The sequence below is a fragment of the Geotrypetes seraphini genome, chromosome 8 (genome assembly GCF_902459505.1).
Source record: "Geotrypetes seraphini chromosome 8, aGeoSer1.1, whole genome shotgun sequence".
Taxonomy (NCBI): domain Eukaryota; kingdom Metazoa; phylum Chordata; class Amphibia; order Gymnophiona; family Dermophiidae; genus Geotrypetes; species Geotrypetes seraphini.
This window is the reverse complement of record NC_047091.1, coordinates 109,433,311-109,450,194: the sequence shown is the minus strand read 5'-3', so window position 1 is coordinate 109,450,194 and position 16,884 is coordinate 109,433,311. Positions and strand designations below refer to the sequence as shown.

At 46.9% G+C, this 16,884-nt stretch overlaps 1 protein-coding gene across 1 annotated transcript in view; it reads right to left on the bottom strand.

Annotated features, from left to right (window-relative positions):
• The window catches only part of MAP2K2 (mitogen-activated protein kinase kinase 2), a 63,272-nt gene that overhangs the window by 23,795 nt on the left and 22,593 nt on the right, over window positions 1-16,884 (bottom strand). Inside the window, exons 3-6 of the mRNA XM_033955324.1 lie at window positions 15,049-15,195; window positions 2,249-2,326; window positions 1,602-1,653; window positions 1,400-1,524 (exon numbers count right to left, since the gene is read on the bottom strand). Coding sequence (XP_033811215.1) covers window positions 1,400-1,524; window positions 1,602-1,653; window positions 2,249-2,326; window positions 15,049-15,195 — 402 coding nt within the window. The remainder of the gene's footprint in view (window positions 1-1,399; window positions 1,525-1,601; window positions 1,654-2,248; window positions 2,327-15,048; window positions 15,196-16,884) is intronic.

Here is a 16,884-nt window from a genome sequence, read left to right as displayed (position 1 = left end):
CTTCTGCTTCAACAAGCCTTGAAACCTGGACGGCTGATCTTCTGACTACCACTCCGGCCCAACACCCCAGCTGGAGACCTCCACCGCCTCTGAGACACACCATGCACATGACCAGGCAGTGGAACGAAGTGAACCCCAATCCTGACCACACCTCCACAGAGCCATGCAGCCTGCACTCAAACCTACTAGCTGACGAACCTGGGGTGAGCCAGTTCCCTGAGCCCCAATCTCAGAATGCAGGCTTTCCAGGCAAGTGCACAGCAAAGCAGCCAACCTCCCGGAAGCAGTAGAAGGAAAAATAAACACAAGCAGAAAAAGACAAGCTCCAACTGTACCTCTTGTAGGAAAGCAACTGGTGATCAGAGGGTAGTCTTCAAGTAAGAGGGGGAGGATCAGAAAAAAATATGTAAATGAGACTTCCTATAAGCAGTCTCGTGACATGGGATGCATAATCCACTTGTCCAGGAATAGAGTGGAACTGTACAAGAACAGAGCTTACTCTGTTCATTTACTGATTTAAGAACATTTTATAAAAATTTTGTAACTAATTCTTGCTATGACATAATCAAAGCGTATCAACTGCACAGGAAAAATCTTTCAGATGAGGATGTTACAAGTGTAGTACTTTTCCATGATGGAAAGCCATGCTTTGGTTAATTCTATCATGATAACTTTTCTGCTGCTTTGCTGATCCTACATGATGATACACCCCATTCCAGGCTTTTACTATCTGGACTTCAAGTTTCACACCCACTAGCCAACTGTACTCATTCAGCATGTCCCCACCCCACAGTGGGAAATGAGGGCATTTCAAATTGCATGATCCTGTTGTAGTTGGAAAAATATGATGCTCCCAGAAGAAGTAAAGGACAGCTCTGACATAAGCTCTCTCAATTGTTATAACCTAAAACATACTGCAGAGATGTTAAGGTACATTTACAAATCAGGCTACTCTAAGCCTGGGATCGGTAGCATAAAATATTGTTACTGTTTGGGTTTCTGCTGGGTGCTTGTGACCTGGATTAGCCATTGTAGAAACGATATTGGACTAGATGGACTATTGGTCTGACTCAGTATGGCTAATGTTATGTTAAGTCAAACTTGGGGGATAGTAAAAGCTATAATAGTTTTTCCAAAGCAATTTTTGGACTAGCTGAAAATCTGGATGCAAGGGTTGGGCCTAGGAGTTCAAGTACAAAAGACATATGAATATTGTTGTGTGTCAGTCTACAACAAGAACCATTTTGTTTAATATGAGACAAAGACAAAGGGAAGCTGCTCTCTTCATACATTGTACTAAGCCTATGATAGATAAGTAAACTATGCGTCATACAATGGTTTGCCAAACCACCATAAGTGTGAATATACAGGCCCAGTGAAAGCCAAGATATTGACTTACAGACATGTAGGAACGGGTGCCCACAAAGGAGTTGGCCATGGAGTCGATGAGCTGCCCACTGACTCCAAAGTCACAGAGTTTGATCTCCCCTCGGGAGTTCACCAGGATGTTGGAAGGTTTTACATCTGCAGAAAACAAAAAAATGAGGTAGGGGGTGGAGAGGAAGTGTGGGATCCCTAGATCATTTATGTGCATGAATTACCTCTGTGCATAATCTGGTGTTTTTCCCTTAAATATGCCAAGCCTCGCAGAACCTGCAGAAAAAAAGCCACAGATGAGAGGATGGCAGAGCCAAGAGTCATCTTCATAAGTGCCCTATACAGATTCTGAGCAGTCATTGTTCAATTCTGCCCACCATGATCCAAAGCCCTCACATATTTTTTTTACTTGCTACTGTTGCCCCATCTTCAAAGGGAAACGTTTTATCTTGGAAGTGTGCCATGGGTACAAGGTACACATGAGACACTGGCACCATCTACACGTGTGTTTCCTCCACCCAACCTAAAACACATTGCCAGAAACACCTCCTTTCAACATGGCTGAAAAGACTTGCACTGTTGCATAACATGTGGATTTTCTGCCACATTAAGAAGGGGAATGTAAAATGCATTCAACTTGCATTAAATTTCTTTGAAAACTGTCCTCAAAGTGGGTGGAGAGAATAACCAAGAGAGCTATGGAAAGCACCTCTCAGTCATAAAGGCTATATGCTTCTCTAATACAGAAAATATCAGAAGTTCACATTTAAGGATATACAGTCAGAGGAGCATGGAACTGTTGTACATCAGCTGATGAGCCTTCCTCAAAGAAAACTGGTTTAAACAAAACAAATACTGTTGGAACACTTACAGCAATGCTGACTTTCCCCAGAATCTCTTCAGGGATTCTTCGAGCTTCTTTCAGCACCTGGTCTAGAGATCCTCCATCCTACATAGACAGAACCAAGACTTGAATCCAATAAGCACAGTAATGTCCTTCAGGGATCCCTCGCTAATATCATACCTCTGGACCAATTAATGGAATCAGATCTCTCATTAGAGCTCATGGCTTAATAGATTTACATTATTTGGTCTGCAGAGGAAGGTGCTCTCTTTACCAACTTTGCACTCAAAGGCATATTCAAAGAGCACAAACAAGACTCCTCTCTCTTGTTCTCTACCTGTTTTGTTAAGACAGGAATAGGGCTAGAGCAATGATGCCAGGTTCCATTCACGCTCAGAGGACAGAAGAGAAAAGAAAGCAATTTTTTTTTCATTCATTAACTTTTAGGCTACTAAAGTAACTCATGCTGAATGAAGGCAACCAACACCTGCTCCAGAATCAGTGTCACTCCTCGACTCCTACCCATCTTGATCTGGGTCAATGATTCTGGCCAAAAGGACTTCCCCACTGTGAGTCCCCCTACCATTATTTGGCAATAGTATTATCTGACCTTGATCTACATCCTGCCCACGGAAGTCTCTCTCTATCATTTCTCTTTAGATAGCTTGAATCTGAAAGCAGAACTGCTCTCAATTCTGTACAACGCATCATCTGAAAAGCGATGGAAAACCCCTTCAAATATTTTCAGCATAGTCTCTGAGGTAATGGGAAAGCAGATGCTAACCTTCATTTAGGCCTGTGTTCAGGTCACAAATAAAACTGGACTTGACGGGCTTTTCTTATCAATCAGTCCAGGAACGGGAAGGGGAAGAAGGTGTATCAGGATTCTGGAAAACAACTTCCAGAGATCTCAATTACTGTATACAGTTTCTCCAAGCACAACAGGTCTGGTTCATCTGCTTGATTTAGAGAAACCCTTACATATGCAGAAACCTTATAGGAAGATCATCCCTGGGAGGATCTAGCCACATTGGCCCACACTTCACACCCAGCAACTGTTCAAGGGAGGGGCTTACACTGTGTATTTCCTCTTAACCCTGGCCCAAACCTCCACTTCTGCTTTCCATGAAACCAGCACATCTAACAGTAGCTTTAAAAGACTTAAGACCAAGAACACCAAGTTACTCTGCTAGACAACACAAGTAGTCGGCACTGAACATGCCCTAAAACCTTTGCAAAACCTGTACATACCAAAACACATATTCATATCTGTCTCACTTGTTATTTTCACCTTGGCTTGAAATCCTTTATGAAGAGAGTCAACACTGTTGCAACTTTGAAAATACAATCAATAAATAAAAGCAGTCTTTAAAACTTGGGTCCTTTCAGGGAAGCAAATAGGTGGTTTTGCTGTTCAGAGTTTCTATCTAGTGTTAACTGTACAAACCACAGTTCAGCAGATCATGCACACACAACCAAGACTAGAAAATCCCACTGCTGAAAATTTCAGCATTAAAAAGCAAAATATATGTGAACCCACATAAAAATCTCTCTCTTATCCACAATAGCAGCAGCAAATACAGACCAAGTGAAGAGATTCAAACAAGCCAAAAATTCCTAGTACAGGAGAGCATCAGCTAAAAACGTAGCTGGCTGAGGGAGATTGTATACTAAATGGTCCTCTGAGCACTGAAGGATACAAGAAAAAGAGATTATGTACTTACCTTGGTAAGCACTTTTCCAGTAGATAGGTGAGATATTCTAGACAGTAGGGTTACTTCCCTATAGCTGCGTGCTGCTGCAGAACGAATCCACTCTGGATTTTTCACTCTGTCTCCGTTATACTTCACTGGGCTCTCTAGCTCCACCTTCAGTTAGTACCCAAGCAAGTAGAGCCATCCAATATATGTGAAGTAGAGGCACCTGTAGTAACAGGCTTAAAAAAATTGTTCTGCTCAAAACTAAACATTACCGTCAACTGCCAACACAAGCTTCAAAGGAGCTCAGAAACTACTCCCCAATAAATTGAAACATAAGAATTGCCGCTGCTGGGTCAGACCCGGGGTCCATCGTGCCCAGCAGTCCGCTCACGCGGCGGCCCTCTGGTCAAAGACCAGCGCCCTAACTGAGACTAGCCCTATCTGAGTACGTTCCGGTTCAGCAGGAACTTGTCTAACTTTGTCTTGAATCCCTGGAGGGTGTTTTCCCCTATGACAGACTCCGACAGAGCATTCCAGTTTTCTACCACTCTCTGGGTGAAGAAGAACTTCCTTATATTCGTACAAAATCTATCCCCTTTCAATTTTAGAGGGTGCCCTCTTGTTCTCCTTACCTTGGAGAGGGTGACCAACCTGCCCTTATCTAGTAAGTCTATTCCCTTCAGTACCTTGAATGTTTTGATCATGTCCCCTCTCAATCTCCTCTGTTCGAGGGAGAAGAGGCCCAGTTTCTCTAATCTTTCGCTGTATGGCAACTCCTCCAGCTCCTTAACCATCTTAGTTGCTCTTTTCTGGACCCTTTCGAGTAGTACCGTGTCCAAATTCTTCCCAGCCCTCAAGGGCTGACAGGCATTCAAGAATCAGCTTAGAGAAGCATAAACAGACTGAAAACTGTAAGCAGGGGCAGGAAGGACAGGGCGGAAGTCTAGAATGTCTCACCTATCTGCTGGAAAAGTACATAATCTCTTTTTCCAGTGCAATAGGTGATACATTCTAGACAGTAGGGACATACAAAAGTAGTCCCCCCCAAAAAAAAACTAGGGTGGGCTTGCTGCACAGACCCTTAAGACCAAGGACCCAAAGGTTCGCAGCCATGTCCACTCTGTAGAGCTTGGCAAACATGTGAAGAGAAGACCACATCACCGCTCTGCAAATCTCCTCAGGAGAGACAGATCTAGCTTCAGCCCATGAAGAAGCCACACTCCTGGTAGAATGTGCCTTAACGGTAAAAGGAGATTGTTTACCCGAAAGAATGTAGGCTGATGAATTAGCCCTATGGATCCATCTGGAAATCATGGCCTTGGAAGCGGGGGAGCACCCCGTTTAACTGAATGAGTCAGAACAAACAAACGGTCAGAGACGAAACTCACTGGTGACCTCCAAATAATGCAGAAATCTCTGCGCACATCCAGTTTCTTCAACAGACGGTCCTGTGACTTGGAACCTGTCGGCTGAAAGGCAGGCAAACACACTTCCTGATCATGGAAAGCCAAAACTACCTTCGGCAAAAGAAGGAAGGAACTGTCCGAAGGGAGACCCCCACTTCCGAAATACGAAGGAAAAGGTCCCTGCAAAACAAACTTGTAGTTCCGACACATGACACACTGAAGTAATGGCGACCAGCAAAACAGTCTTGAACATCAAGTCCAATAGGATAGCATTTCAAAGGGGCTCAAAAGGAGCATTGGTAAGGCTAGACAACACCAAATTAAAATCCCAGGAAGGTCAGACATGAAGAGTCCCCTTCAAGAATCTAGCAACATCAGGATGAGATGCCAAGGAAGGCCGAGGCTCCCGGGATCTAAAATAGGAGAGCCTGGACATTTGGGCCTGAAGAGAAGCCACAGTGAGGCCTTTATCCAATCCAGCTTGAAGAAAAGCGAGAATCAGCAAGCATCTGGGCACACCAATGTTGGAAGACCTTCCACGCCTTAGCTTAAGCCACTATTGACAACTTCTTAAGACTTCAGAAGGGCTGAAGAAGCTAGGAAGCTTAGAATTGAGAGACGAGGCCATGAGGTCTAGGACAAGGAGATCTCACGTCCAGAAAAAGCGCTAGAATGCCTGAGCCACAACACTCAACATCCAGGATGGAGAAGATCACACTATTACCCACATGCACACTTTCCAGAGCGTACACAGCGCTGTACACTGGAACCTACAAGAAAATGGGCCATGCTCAGATTCTGCGGAAAGAAAGTCTATCCAAACCCTGCCAACAGAAGATGAAGATGAAAGCCCCCCCATTGAAGCAGACCAACTTCACCTGCCAACTGAGGACAACACCTACTGCCTAAGCTGTAGAGAAATACCCCCATCCTAATACTGACCAAATGATCGGCGGTCATGAGCTAGTCCAGCAAAGACCGAGGCATGCCTTGAAAAGCGAAATCGCTCTGAGCCACCAAACATATAGAGCGGTGCAGGGGGAGCCTACCAAACATTTGGAGTCCTGAGATACCGGGAACTACTGGAACAACAGCGACTGCTGTAGCGGAAGAAGGGGAAAGCAAGCTGAAGTTCCCAGTGGAGTCAGGAATATGGATCCCAGAAACTGTACAGAATCCCATACTCTTAGTCATGGTAAGCGAAGAAGAAGACCAATCTGAGACCGAGACCCCACACCCAAGTCTCCGGAAAGAAACACATGTCACTCCTATATGAATAAAACATCACCCCGTTATACCTATAAATAGTACAGGAGAAAAAAAGCGCTGTGCAAATCCGAAGATGCACATGTAAAGAAATGAGGGAAAGATACCACCCTTTTCATGACAGTCAAATGGCCCGACTGGAAGTCGTCCGAATCAAGTAGGCGGTCAAGAAAAAAAAAATTAGATGAATCACCTGGCATCGCCAAAACGGAACCACCGCCCACATCACCTAAAACGTTTGCGAAGCCTTGGGTAGGCGAAATGGCATGTGCCAAAACCAAAAGCGCCGCTCCAAGAGAGGCAGGCATACCAAGTGCCCATTTGGAGTCCATAGAGAAAATGTAAATATATTCCCAGGTTGTATGCAGAAATGTGTAACCCCGAGAAACTAATTCAGCAGAACCGGATTTAGCCTGCCCAATGCCCCCATCTCGGGCCCCATGCAGGAAGTGGAAAAACGTCCCTTAGTTCCCAAAGAACTGCAAGAACTGCCCCGAGGACCAGGAACACTGAAAAGGGAAACACAAAACAGAGAGACTCCAAGAACGCACTGGAAACCTGAGGAGGATGCAAAGATGCAAGCATCATGAAAAATCTACACCCCCCCCCCTGACCTGACAGTACCGCGTCTTCTCCCTCATGAGAAAGCCTGAAGAGACATTGGAAGAAGTCAAGATCTCCTCAGAATGAAGAGCAGAAGGTCAGGGAATGTCAGGATGAGACTGCCGGATCTGCAAGAAGAGTCTCCTAGGAAAAATCAAGTGTCACCCTGTAAAGAGGAATATACTGGAAACCATGAAAACAGTCCTAACACCATGCAACATGAGCTAAATACGTATGTCCGTTAAAGAGAAAAACACACTAGACTCAATCAAGAGGCTGCATCTACCGCCCCGTGGACAACAACAGCATCCTTATAGGTATCAGACAAAGCTCACATCGCTAATGAGAGCTTCAGGGATGAGGCTATCAGCCACAGAGCGCGCGTCCTCCGCGGGTTTGATAGAATAGTTAACCGGCTCCTGGTTAAAAGGAGCTGTACAGTCCGTCTTGTCTGGTCGGGGGGCCTATCTAGTATGTGCCATGAGAAAATGGTGACAGAAGAAACCAGCATGATAAGCATGGCAATCCGCAGTCCAGGCCCCCTCAGAAAGAGTGCCCTTAGGAAAAGTAGACAGACCCGTATGTCTGAAAGATAAGACACCCATTCCCAAAGAAAAAACGGGAGGGAATATTCAAACTGACATATAGCCCTGGTGTCCCCTACTGAGAGTCACTGCAAGGTGAAATGAACCCTCAAACAACCTGGAAAAACAGGGTGTACAGCCCCCTATGGCAGGAGAAGATGGTAGCCTCATAAGACTGCAAAGAAGCCAGTAAAACACAGGACCTTGCATCACTCCTGAAATAAGAAAACCTAGCCCTGCCCGTAGGAAAAGGCAAGGCACCACCTGGCTACCACACTCCAGCCTTAGGTAGCATCTCACCAGGAAAACCTAATACGGTAGGATAAAAAGTCATTTCCATAGCGCTAGCAGACCCCCACCGCGCAGCCTGAAGGTGCAAGGAAGAGGAAAGCAGACAAACTGCCTAAGCACCAGACAGGTACCCCGGGAGAGAGGAGGAGAGATCCGAACTCAGATCCGGATATCCCCCTGTTGCTGACCTCCGTCAGTGACAATCTGACTGCTGCCGGTCCAGTGCAGGAACAAGCTGCAACCCAGGAGCCAAGCACACCTTGTCACCCCCTCTCCATCGTCCTCTGGCCAGTCAGGACGGCTCCCATGCCCGAAAAAAACCCAAACATATAGGCCCAAACAACAGCCTCGGGAGAGAGTCTATGGCCGCAGTACTGGTAACTGCAACTCGCAGAAGCGGCCAAGTCCAGCAATCGGGAGCTCGCAGAAAGCGCAGCGAGAGGAGAGATGTCATAACAGACAACAAAGACGCCACGGTGATTCCGCCAGCGTCGGAGCACAAGCGCGGGCGTCCGGGCCTCCGAAAGGCACCGGCTCCATAAACAGTCACCCGCAGTGCAATTAAACACAGCTGCAGGATACTCCGTGCAAACAGCAGTCTCAGTGACCAGGCCATAACAATCAGGATACTTCCCCGCCCACGCAAGAAGACAAGCTCGCACCCCCTCACGCGGGAAGGCACCGGCGCCATTTTTTTTTTTTTTTTAACTGAGCCCAAAAAATTTTCTAAATTAACTAGATTGCATATACAAACGTACATTCCCTAGCAACAGCAGGGAGCCCTCCATCGAACAAGTCCAGTTACATTGAAATTTAACAAAGCGGAGCCTCTGAGAAATAAATCATCCCATGATTGAGCCACCTGACCGCACCACTGCAGTTATCACAAATCACCAAACATAAGATCACCAACAAAACCCGCAGCTCTAAGACAACGTCGAAAAACTAACACACCCAGCTCCAACATTACCAGAAATATAACCCACCGATGTAACATAAAAAGAAATACTCACAACCTGGTGGACAGGGCTTGCAGAGCTGGTAGACCCTGGCTGAGCCCAAAGACAGGGCAGAATCATACATAGCAAATGCGGTCTCTTTTTTTTTTTTTTTTAAAGGGAAAGAAGAAAAAAATTAGAGACCAAGTTAAACCCTCTATCATTGGAGGGAGGGTGAGGCAGGGACAAGGGGGGGCCCAAGTGTAACCTCTAAAGCCGGCACCGTTTAGCCGGACACCCCTGTCTCACTGAAGAGAAAAAACTCAACAGGAGAAACAGAATGGCAGTCTCACTGAAGAGAAAAAACTCAACAGGAGAAACAGAATGGCAGTCTCACTGAAGAGAAATCCTCAACAGGAGGTAATAAAGTTCCAGTCACAGCCAGAATCCAGGAGCTAGTTGAATAGCGACTTCAACCTGCTGGGAGATAGAGAATACTGATGAGACAGGAGGAGTGCCAGCAAATAAGTACACCTGTTAATCAGTTTCTCTATCTCCACCTGCTGATAGATGTGAGCTATCCCATTGGTCTCTGGATTCATCTGCTGCTTTGCTAAGGAATATCTCTTATGCTCTAAGGCTGCGTGCTCATGAGCCATGCTGTAAGAACAAAGTGACTCAGATCCTCCATGGATACCAGACCCTGCGTGAGAAGGTCTGGATAGGTGCTCAGCTGAAGGCTGTGACCCTTGCACAGCCTCAGAAGATCAGCATACAATGGTCTGCAAGGTCGATCTGGAGCCACCAGAATGACGTGGCCCGAATGTGCCACGACCCTCCGAATGACCCGGCTGATCATCGGCCAAGGAGGAAAAATATGCAAGAGAATCTCCCGAGGCCATGGCTACATCTGAGCGTCAAGCCCCTCACTTCCGGGCTCAGATCTTCGACTGAAGAAGTGGTCCGCTTTCTTGTTTCTTGCCATGGTCATGAGGTCAAAGCGGGGCCTCCCCTTAGCGACCCACTATCGCTTGGAACGCCTCTAGGAACAGGACCCACTCACCCGGTTCCAGAGTCTGTCTGCTGAGGAAGTCTGCTTGAACATTGTCTGCTCCTGCCACATATGCTGCCATCAGCACTAGATGACACTCCACCCAAAGAAAAATAAGGTGGGCTTCTTGAGCCTAAGGAGTGCTCTTGATCCATCCCTGGCAATTAATGCAGGCTACTGCCGTCGTGTTGTTGAAGGAGACCCTGACCACTTGGCCCTCCAGAGTCTTCTGCAATCTCTCCAGAGCTAGTTGAATGGCTCCAAGCTATTGATTGACCACTTTCATTGAGAAGGCATCCAACACCACTGAACAGAACGATTGCAATGTGCTCCCCAGTCCCGAAAGCTGGTATCTGTCATTACCCAGGAGGCAATGTGTAATGGTTTACCACTGCAGAGTGACATGCTTGCTTCCAGAGTCCAAGGTAGCTGGGTCTTCAAGGCATTCCTGTGTGGAGCCCAGTGAAAGAGCAAAACATGATGAAGAGGACGCATCCAGCATGGCAACCTTGGATCCCAGAACCTGAAGATAATCTCATGCCGAGGGAGCCGGCTGATCTAGAAGGCAAGAAATCTGGGCACACAGTTTCTGCATTCCAAGTTTCTGGAAGATAGACTTGGTCTGCTGCTGTGTCGAATGGACTCCTAGGTATTCCAGTAATTGTGAGCGCTATTCCTGAAGTTGACAATCCAGCCCACGTCTTCCAGCACCTGTTCTACCATGTGTCATCCCTCAGCCAATGAGGGAGCTCTAATCAGCCAGTTGTCCAAGTAAGGGTGAACCTGGAGACCCATCTTTAGCAGGTAAGCCACCACCACCACCTTGGTGAAGGTCTGGGGCGCTGTCACTAGCCCAAAGGGCAGTGTCAAGAACTAGTAATGCTGTTCCAGAACATGAAACCGCAAGATTTTGCGGTGAGCTGGAAAAATAGGAATGTACAAGCATGAGATCCAGAGAGGTAAGAAACTCTCCTGGGGCCACTGATTCAATAACTGAATGCATGGTCTCCATCCAGAATCGAGGAATCTTGAGAGCCACATTCACATGCTGAAGATCCAAAATAGGCCTCCAACCTTCTGAGCCTTTCTTTGGCAAGATAAAGAAAATAGAGTATCTACCTGAGCCCGAGAGGTTGGGCGATACTGGCTCTATAGTTTGAATACCCAGCAAGCATTGAATGGTGGCTTGAACCTTGAGCACTTTGTCTGGGCAACCTGAAGGAGAGACTATGAACCAATCTGTCAGAGGTCGAGCAAATTCCAGCTTGTAACCCAACCGAATAATGTCCAAGACCCACTGGTTGGACATAATGCACATCCAGGCAAGAAGAAATGGCGAGAGCCGGCCCCCTATCTGCAGAGGGGCATCCATTGGCCTAGCATCATTGAGCCTTTTTGGCAAAGGGTGCAGAATGGGAAGAGGAATGCTGGGAACACCTGTAGCCAGTGAATCATCGTTGGGAGCCCTGGGAAAATCTCTGCGACGTGGCATTTGTATACAGTCTGGAACACTATGAACCATGAAAATTAGAGTATCCAGAACCCCTGAAGGGTCTGGATCTACTAAATTCATTAGGTCGTCCCGACCTTTGCCAAACAATAACTGCCTCTTAAAAGGCAGCCTAGCCAAAGTAGCCTTTGAAGTGGAATCACCAAGCCATTGACGAACCCAGAACATTCGGCGGGCCAAAACTCTCATGAGATCATACAATACATCTGCTATATAATCTGTCCCAGCCATCAGAAGATGAAGAGGGGGATCCACTGCCTCACTATCCAGGACGCGCAGTCGAGAAAGACAGGCGCGTGCTACAAACGACATCGCTGAAGTAGCCTTGATACCTACAGTAGCTGCATCAAAAAGCTTCCCAAGGACCACATCCACCTGGCGGTCCTGCATGTCCTTTAACACAACACCACCCTCACTGGAGAGAGAGGTGCGATTAGTCACCTGCACCACCAAAGAATACACCCTGAGCTGACACTCCTGTATCACAGAATACAAGCGGGACATAGCTGTTGCAATTTTCAGAAAACACTCTGGAGAGTCAAACTGCTTCAAGATCAGAAAACTCATATCAGAGTGACAGGGAAAGGAAGCCAACTGCAAGCACATACTACATAAGCAAGGATGAAAAAAGTGGATGGAGTCGGCTGAGTGACTAAATTCAATTCCTGCAACTCAGAAATGAGGTCTGGCACAGCTGCAAACTTAAATAAGAGCAAGACAGTAGAATAATCCACAGGATCTAAGACTGCAGACGATACAAAGTTATTCAGAGTAGTGAAGACGCAGGAGGATTGCGAACATCTGCAACATGACATAAATATGCTCGAGAAATGGGCCACGACACGGCAGATGAGGTTCAATGTGGATAAGTGTAAGGTGATCCATGTCGATAACAAAAATCTTATACACGAATACAGGATGTCCGGGGCAGTACTTGGAGAGACTCCCCCCAGGAAAGAGACTTGGGAGTACTGGTCGACAAGTCGATGAATCCGTCTGCACAATGTGCGGTGGCGGCGAAAAGGGCGAACAGAATGCTGGGAATGATTAAGTAGGGGATCACGAATAGATCGGAGAAGGTTATCATGCTGCTGTACCAGGCCATGGTGCACCCTCACCTGGAGTACTGCATCCAGCACTGGTCGCCGTACATGAAGGACATGGTACTACTTGAAAGGGTCCAGAGAAGAGCGACTAAAATGGTAAAGGGGCTAGAGGAGTTGCCGTACAGTGAGAGATTAGAGAAACTGGGCCTCTTCCCCCTTGAAAAGAGGAGACTGAGAGGGGACTTGATAGAAACATTCAAGATACTGAAGGGAATAGACTTAATAGATAAGGGCAGGTTGGTCACCCTCTCAAGGTAGGGAGAATGAGAGGACACTCTCTAAAGTTAAAAAGAGATAGATGCCTTACAAACGTAAGAAGTTCTTCTTCACCCAGAGAGTGGTGGAAAACTGGAATGCTCTTCTGGAGGCTGTTATAGGGAAAACTCCCTCCAGGGATTTAAGACAAAGTTGGACGGGTTCCTGTTGAACTGGAATGAATGCAGGAAGGGCTGGTCTCAGGGCACTGGCCTTTGACTTGGGGGCCACTGCGGGAGTGGACTGCTGGGCACAAAGGATCACTGGTCTGACCCAGCAGTGGCAAATTTTTATGTTCTTATGTTCCAGCACACAGCCCCTGATCTTCTGCTACAGGAAGCGCTGTACCTGCAAAGAAAGGATAAATAAGGGAAACATCAGCATCTGGGTCAGAATCAGGATCAAGTAGCGCAAAAGCCACAGCAGGCTGAGGCGAGGCCATGGCCAGAGGCACCATGCTACTAAGAGATGCCGCGGAGGAGGATTGAGAGTGTTCAGAGGGAGAACACTTGGTCTGAAACTCTGTTCACAAAAATTTCATAAATTTAGAAAACATGTCTGGCTCCTGAGACGAAAAGTCACTCTTAGAAGACTTACATTTGCATTTCTTTGGCTCTGCAGCCTGGTTGACAGAAGTACGAGTTGTACCGAGCCCCTAAAAGAACGACGGCTGCCCTGCCAGGCTAGCTGAGCGTTTGGTCATCTGCTTCAGCAGGGGAGAAGCTAAGTTGGCACTGTAGCCCCCCCCCCCTTGCAACACGTGGCGCATGGATGCTCAAAGCGCTAAATTTGTGCAATCCTGGCAAGAATCCACATGAGGAGAACTTAAGGACTCCATCCCAGCAGGTTTCCAGGAAAAATTTGCAGTTTTGAAGAAGGAGAACTTTAGAAAAAAAGATTGCTAAAAATCCAAGATGGTCACCGTCAAAAAATTCACGCCAAAACTATAATATTTTTCACACTTCCCAAACAGTAAAAATGGTGATTTTAGGATTTTTCAGGAGGGGGAACACAGAGGAACCTCCAGAAACCTTCAAAATCCCATTTTTCCAACCTCCTCTGGTGACCAGACAGGATCAGTGCTGCAGCCTGCTTTCAGCTCTTTCACAGTACCTGGATGAGAAAATTCACTGCCACAATGCTGGGAATGCTTCTACAAAGATATCTTTGGGCTGTCAGTTAAGACTCCTATGTCTGACTACACCTCCACCTCTGAAGACCAACGGATGCGCACCAGGACGGGGCGGAGGTGCAACGACACACTCTGCAAGACCCCGCCAAGCCTTCTTAGGGCGCCTAACAGCCTGCGCTCGACCCCTGATTAACAGGAGGTGAGACCACCTCAGGGACAGCCCTGAGCTCCAGAGAAACGATGCAGACTGACTAACAGGTACCCAGAGGGATCGGCCTGTAAGCTACAGATTGAAGTCTGTGAATTCTCAAGCAGGCAGAGCTTCAAAAACGCTCCAAGCATTAAAATATCCAAAAAGGGGACGAAATTACATCAAATTAAAATAATAAAATGGGGAGAGAAGAGCAAACACTCCTGCAGGCACAAGTGCAAAAGGAAAGAACTGAATGTGGAGCTAGAGAGCCCAGTGAAGTATAACAGAGGCAGAGTGAAAAATCCGGAGTGGATTCCTTCTGCAGCAGCATGCAGTTATAGGGAAATAGCCCTACTGTCTACAGAATGTCTCACCTATTGCACTGGAAGTGGAGTTATCAGTGCACTTGAGGGTAGGATAGAGATGAACAGTGTAATGCAGAAAAGAAGTGTAGTGGCTGCTTATCCTAGACAGCCCTGAAGGATTCAGCCACATAGGTTTCTCTTTCAGTGTTTAGCACAAAGGAGATTCAGAAGCAAAGAGAATGGAACAATGGAGATATTTCGATTAAAAAAAAGGAAAATACAAGCCTCATAGAGCCTGAAACTGGTTGCAGTGTCTTACTACATTAAGTGCAATGACAACTAAAGCTGGTTTGTATATAAGTGCAGAACATATGCACACTCGGATCTGAGACATAATGCAATCTGGTAAACATAGATCACATAGAAATTCCTAGATTATAGGTGGGTCTCAAAACTACGGTTTTTCAGCTTCACTTGCAAGACTCACCATGTGCTCCATGCAGATGGAGATCTCGCCATCACTGTAGAAAGCACCATAGAAGCCTACGATGTATGGGGAGTTACATTCATGTAGCACTTGCAGTTCTCGAATGATCTGGTTACGGATAGCTGGTTTGATCTCTAGGTGAATGAGCTGAAAAAAAGCAAGAGGGGAAATAAATGTCTGAGTCAGTATGGAGAGTGTTGCCAAGAGGCAGAACACTCATGTTTCACTTTGCTAAGCTGACAGCACTCCATGGAAAGATTAGATTCTTACCTTGATAATGTTTCTAGTAGACATACACTCTATTCCTGAATCTGTGTGTAGTCAACCTCTTCTTGCGAGAGCTTCATTTGCATTCTTTTTTTGCTACGCCTCCCTTACCTCTGGGTTGTCCTTACACCATGGCCTGAGCTCCAGGAATCGGCCTTCCACCGTGGCCTGAGCTCCAGGAATATTCATCAATCAAAGCCTGAGCCACAGGAAAATTTCTCAACTGAGGTCCATGTCACAGGAGCCTCTTTCATCTGAGGCCTTTGCCCCAGGAATATGTCTTGCTCTGAGGCCTAAGCCCCAGGAAACCTTCTTGCCCTGAGGCCGGAGCCCCGAGAATCTTCCATCCACTGAGGCCTGAGTCCCCAGGAATCCTCCTGCCACTGAGGCCTGAGCCCCAGGAATCCTCCTGCCACTGAGGCCTAAGCCACAGGAAAATTGCTGAACTGAGGACCAAGCCACAGGAGCATTTCTCATCTGAGGCCTAAACCCCAGGAAATTTTCTTCACTGAGGCAGAAGCCACATGAAACTCACTCATCTGCAGTCTAAGCCACAGGAAGATCTCACCTCCGAGGCCTAAGCCACAGGAAGATCTCACCTCCGAGGCCTAAGCCCCTGAAAGATCTCACCTCCGAGGCCTAAGCCCCTGAAAGATCTCACCTCCGAGGCCTAAGCCCCTGAAAGATCTCACCTCCGAGGCCTAAGCCACTGAAAGATCTCACCTCCGAGGCCTAAGCCCCTGAAAGATCTCACCTCCGAGGCCTAAGCCTCTGAAAGATCTCACCTCCGAGGCCTAAGCCCCTGAAAGATCTCACCTCCGAGGCCTAAGCCCCTGAAAGATCTTACCTCCAAAGCCTAAGCCCCTGAAAGATCTTACCTCCGTGGCCTAAGCCCCTGAAAGATCTCACCTCTGAGGCCTAAGCCCCTGGAAGATCTCACTTCTGAGGTCTAAGGCACAGGAATATTACTCATCAGTGGCCTCAGCCACAGGCATACTTCACCTCTGAGGCCTATTAAATAACCTTCTTCCACATAACTTTAAAATCCATATGCTAAATCGCCAGGACAGAAGAGGGGGAGGATTAGCAGTCATCCTGAAGGAAGAAATCGAACTCGACTTATTAGACTCTAAAATAACCAACCAGTTAGAAATACATAAGAACATAAGAAGTTGCCTCCACCGGGATCAGACCAGAGGTCCATCGCACCCAGCGGTCCGCACCCGCGGCGGCCCATCAGGTCCATGACCTGTCAAGTGTTCCCTGCCCTAAAAAAACCTATCCTTACTTCTATCTGTATCCTTCAATCCCCTTTTCCTTCAAGAATTTATCCAAACCTTCTTTGAATCCCTGTAGTGTCTTCTGCCCCACCACAACCTCCGGGAGTGCGTTCCATGTGTCCACCACTCTCTGGGTGAAGAAGAACTTCCTGGCATTGGTTCTAAACCTATCCCCTTTCAGTTTCTCTGAGTGCCCCCTTGTACTTGTTGTTCCCCACAGTCTGAAGAATCTGTCCCTGTCTACCTTATCTATGCCTTTCAGGATCTTGAAAGTTTGTATCATGTCTCC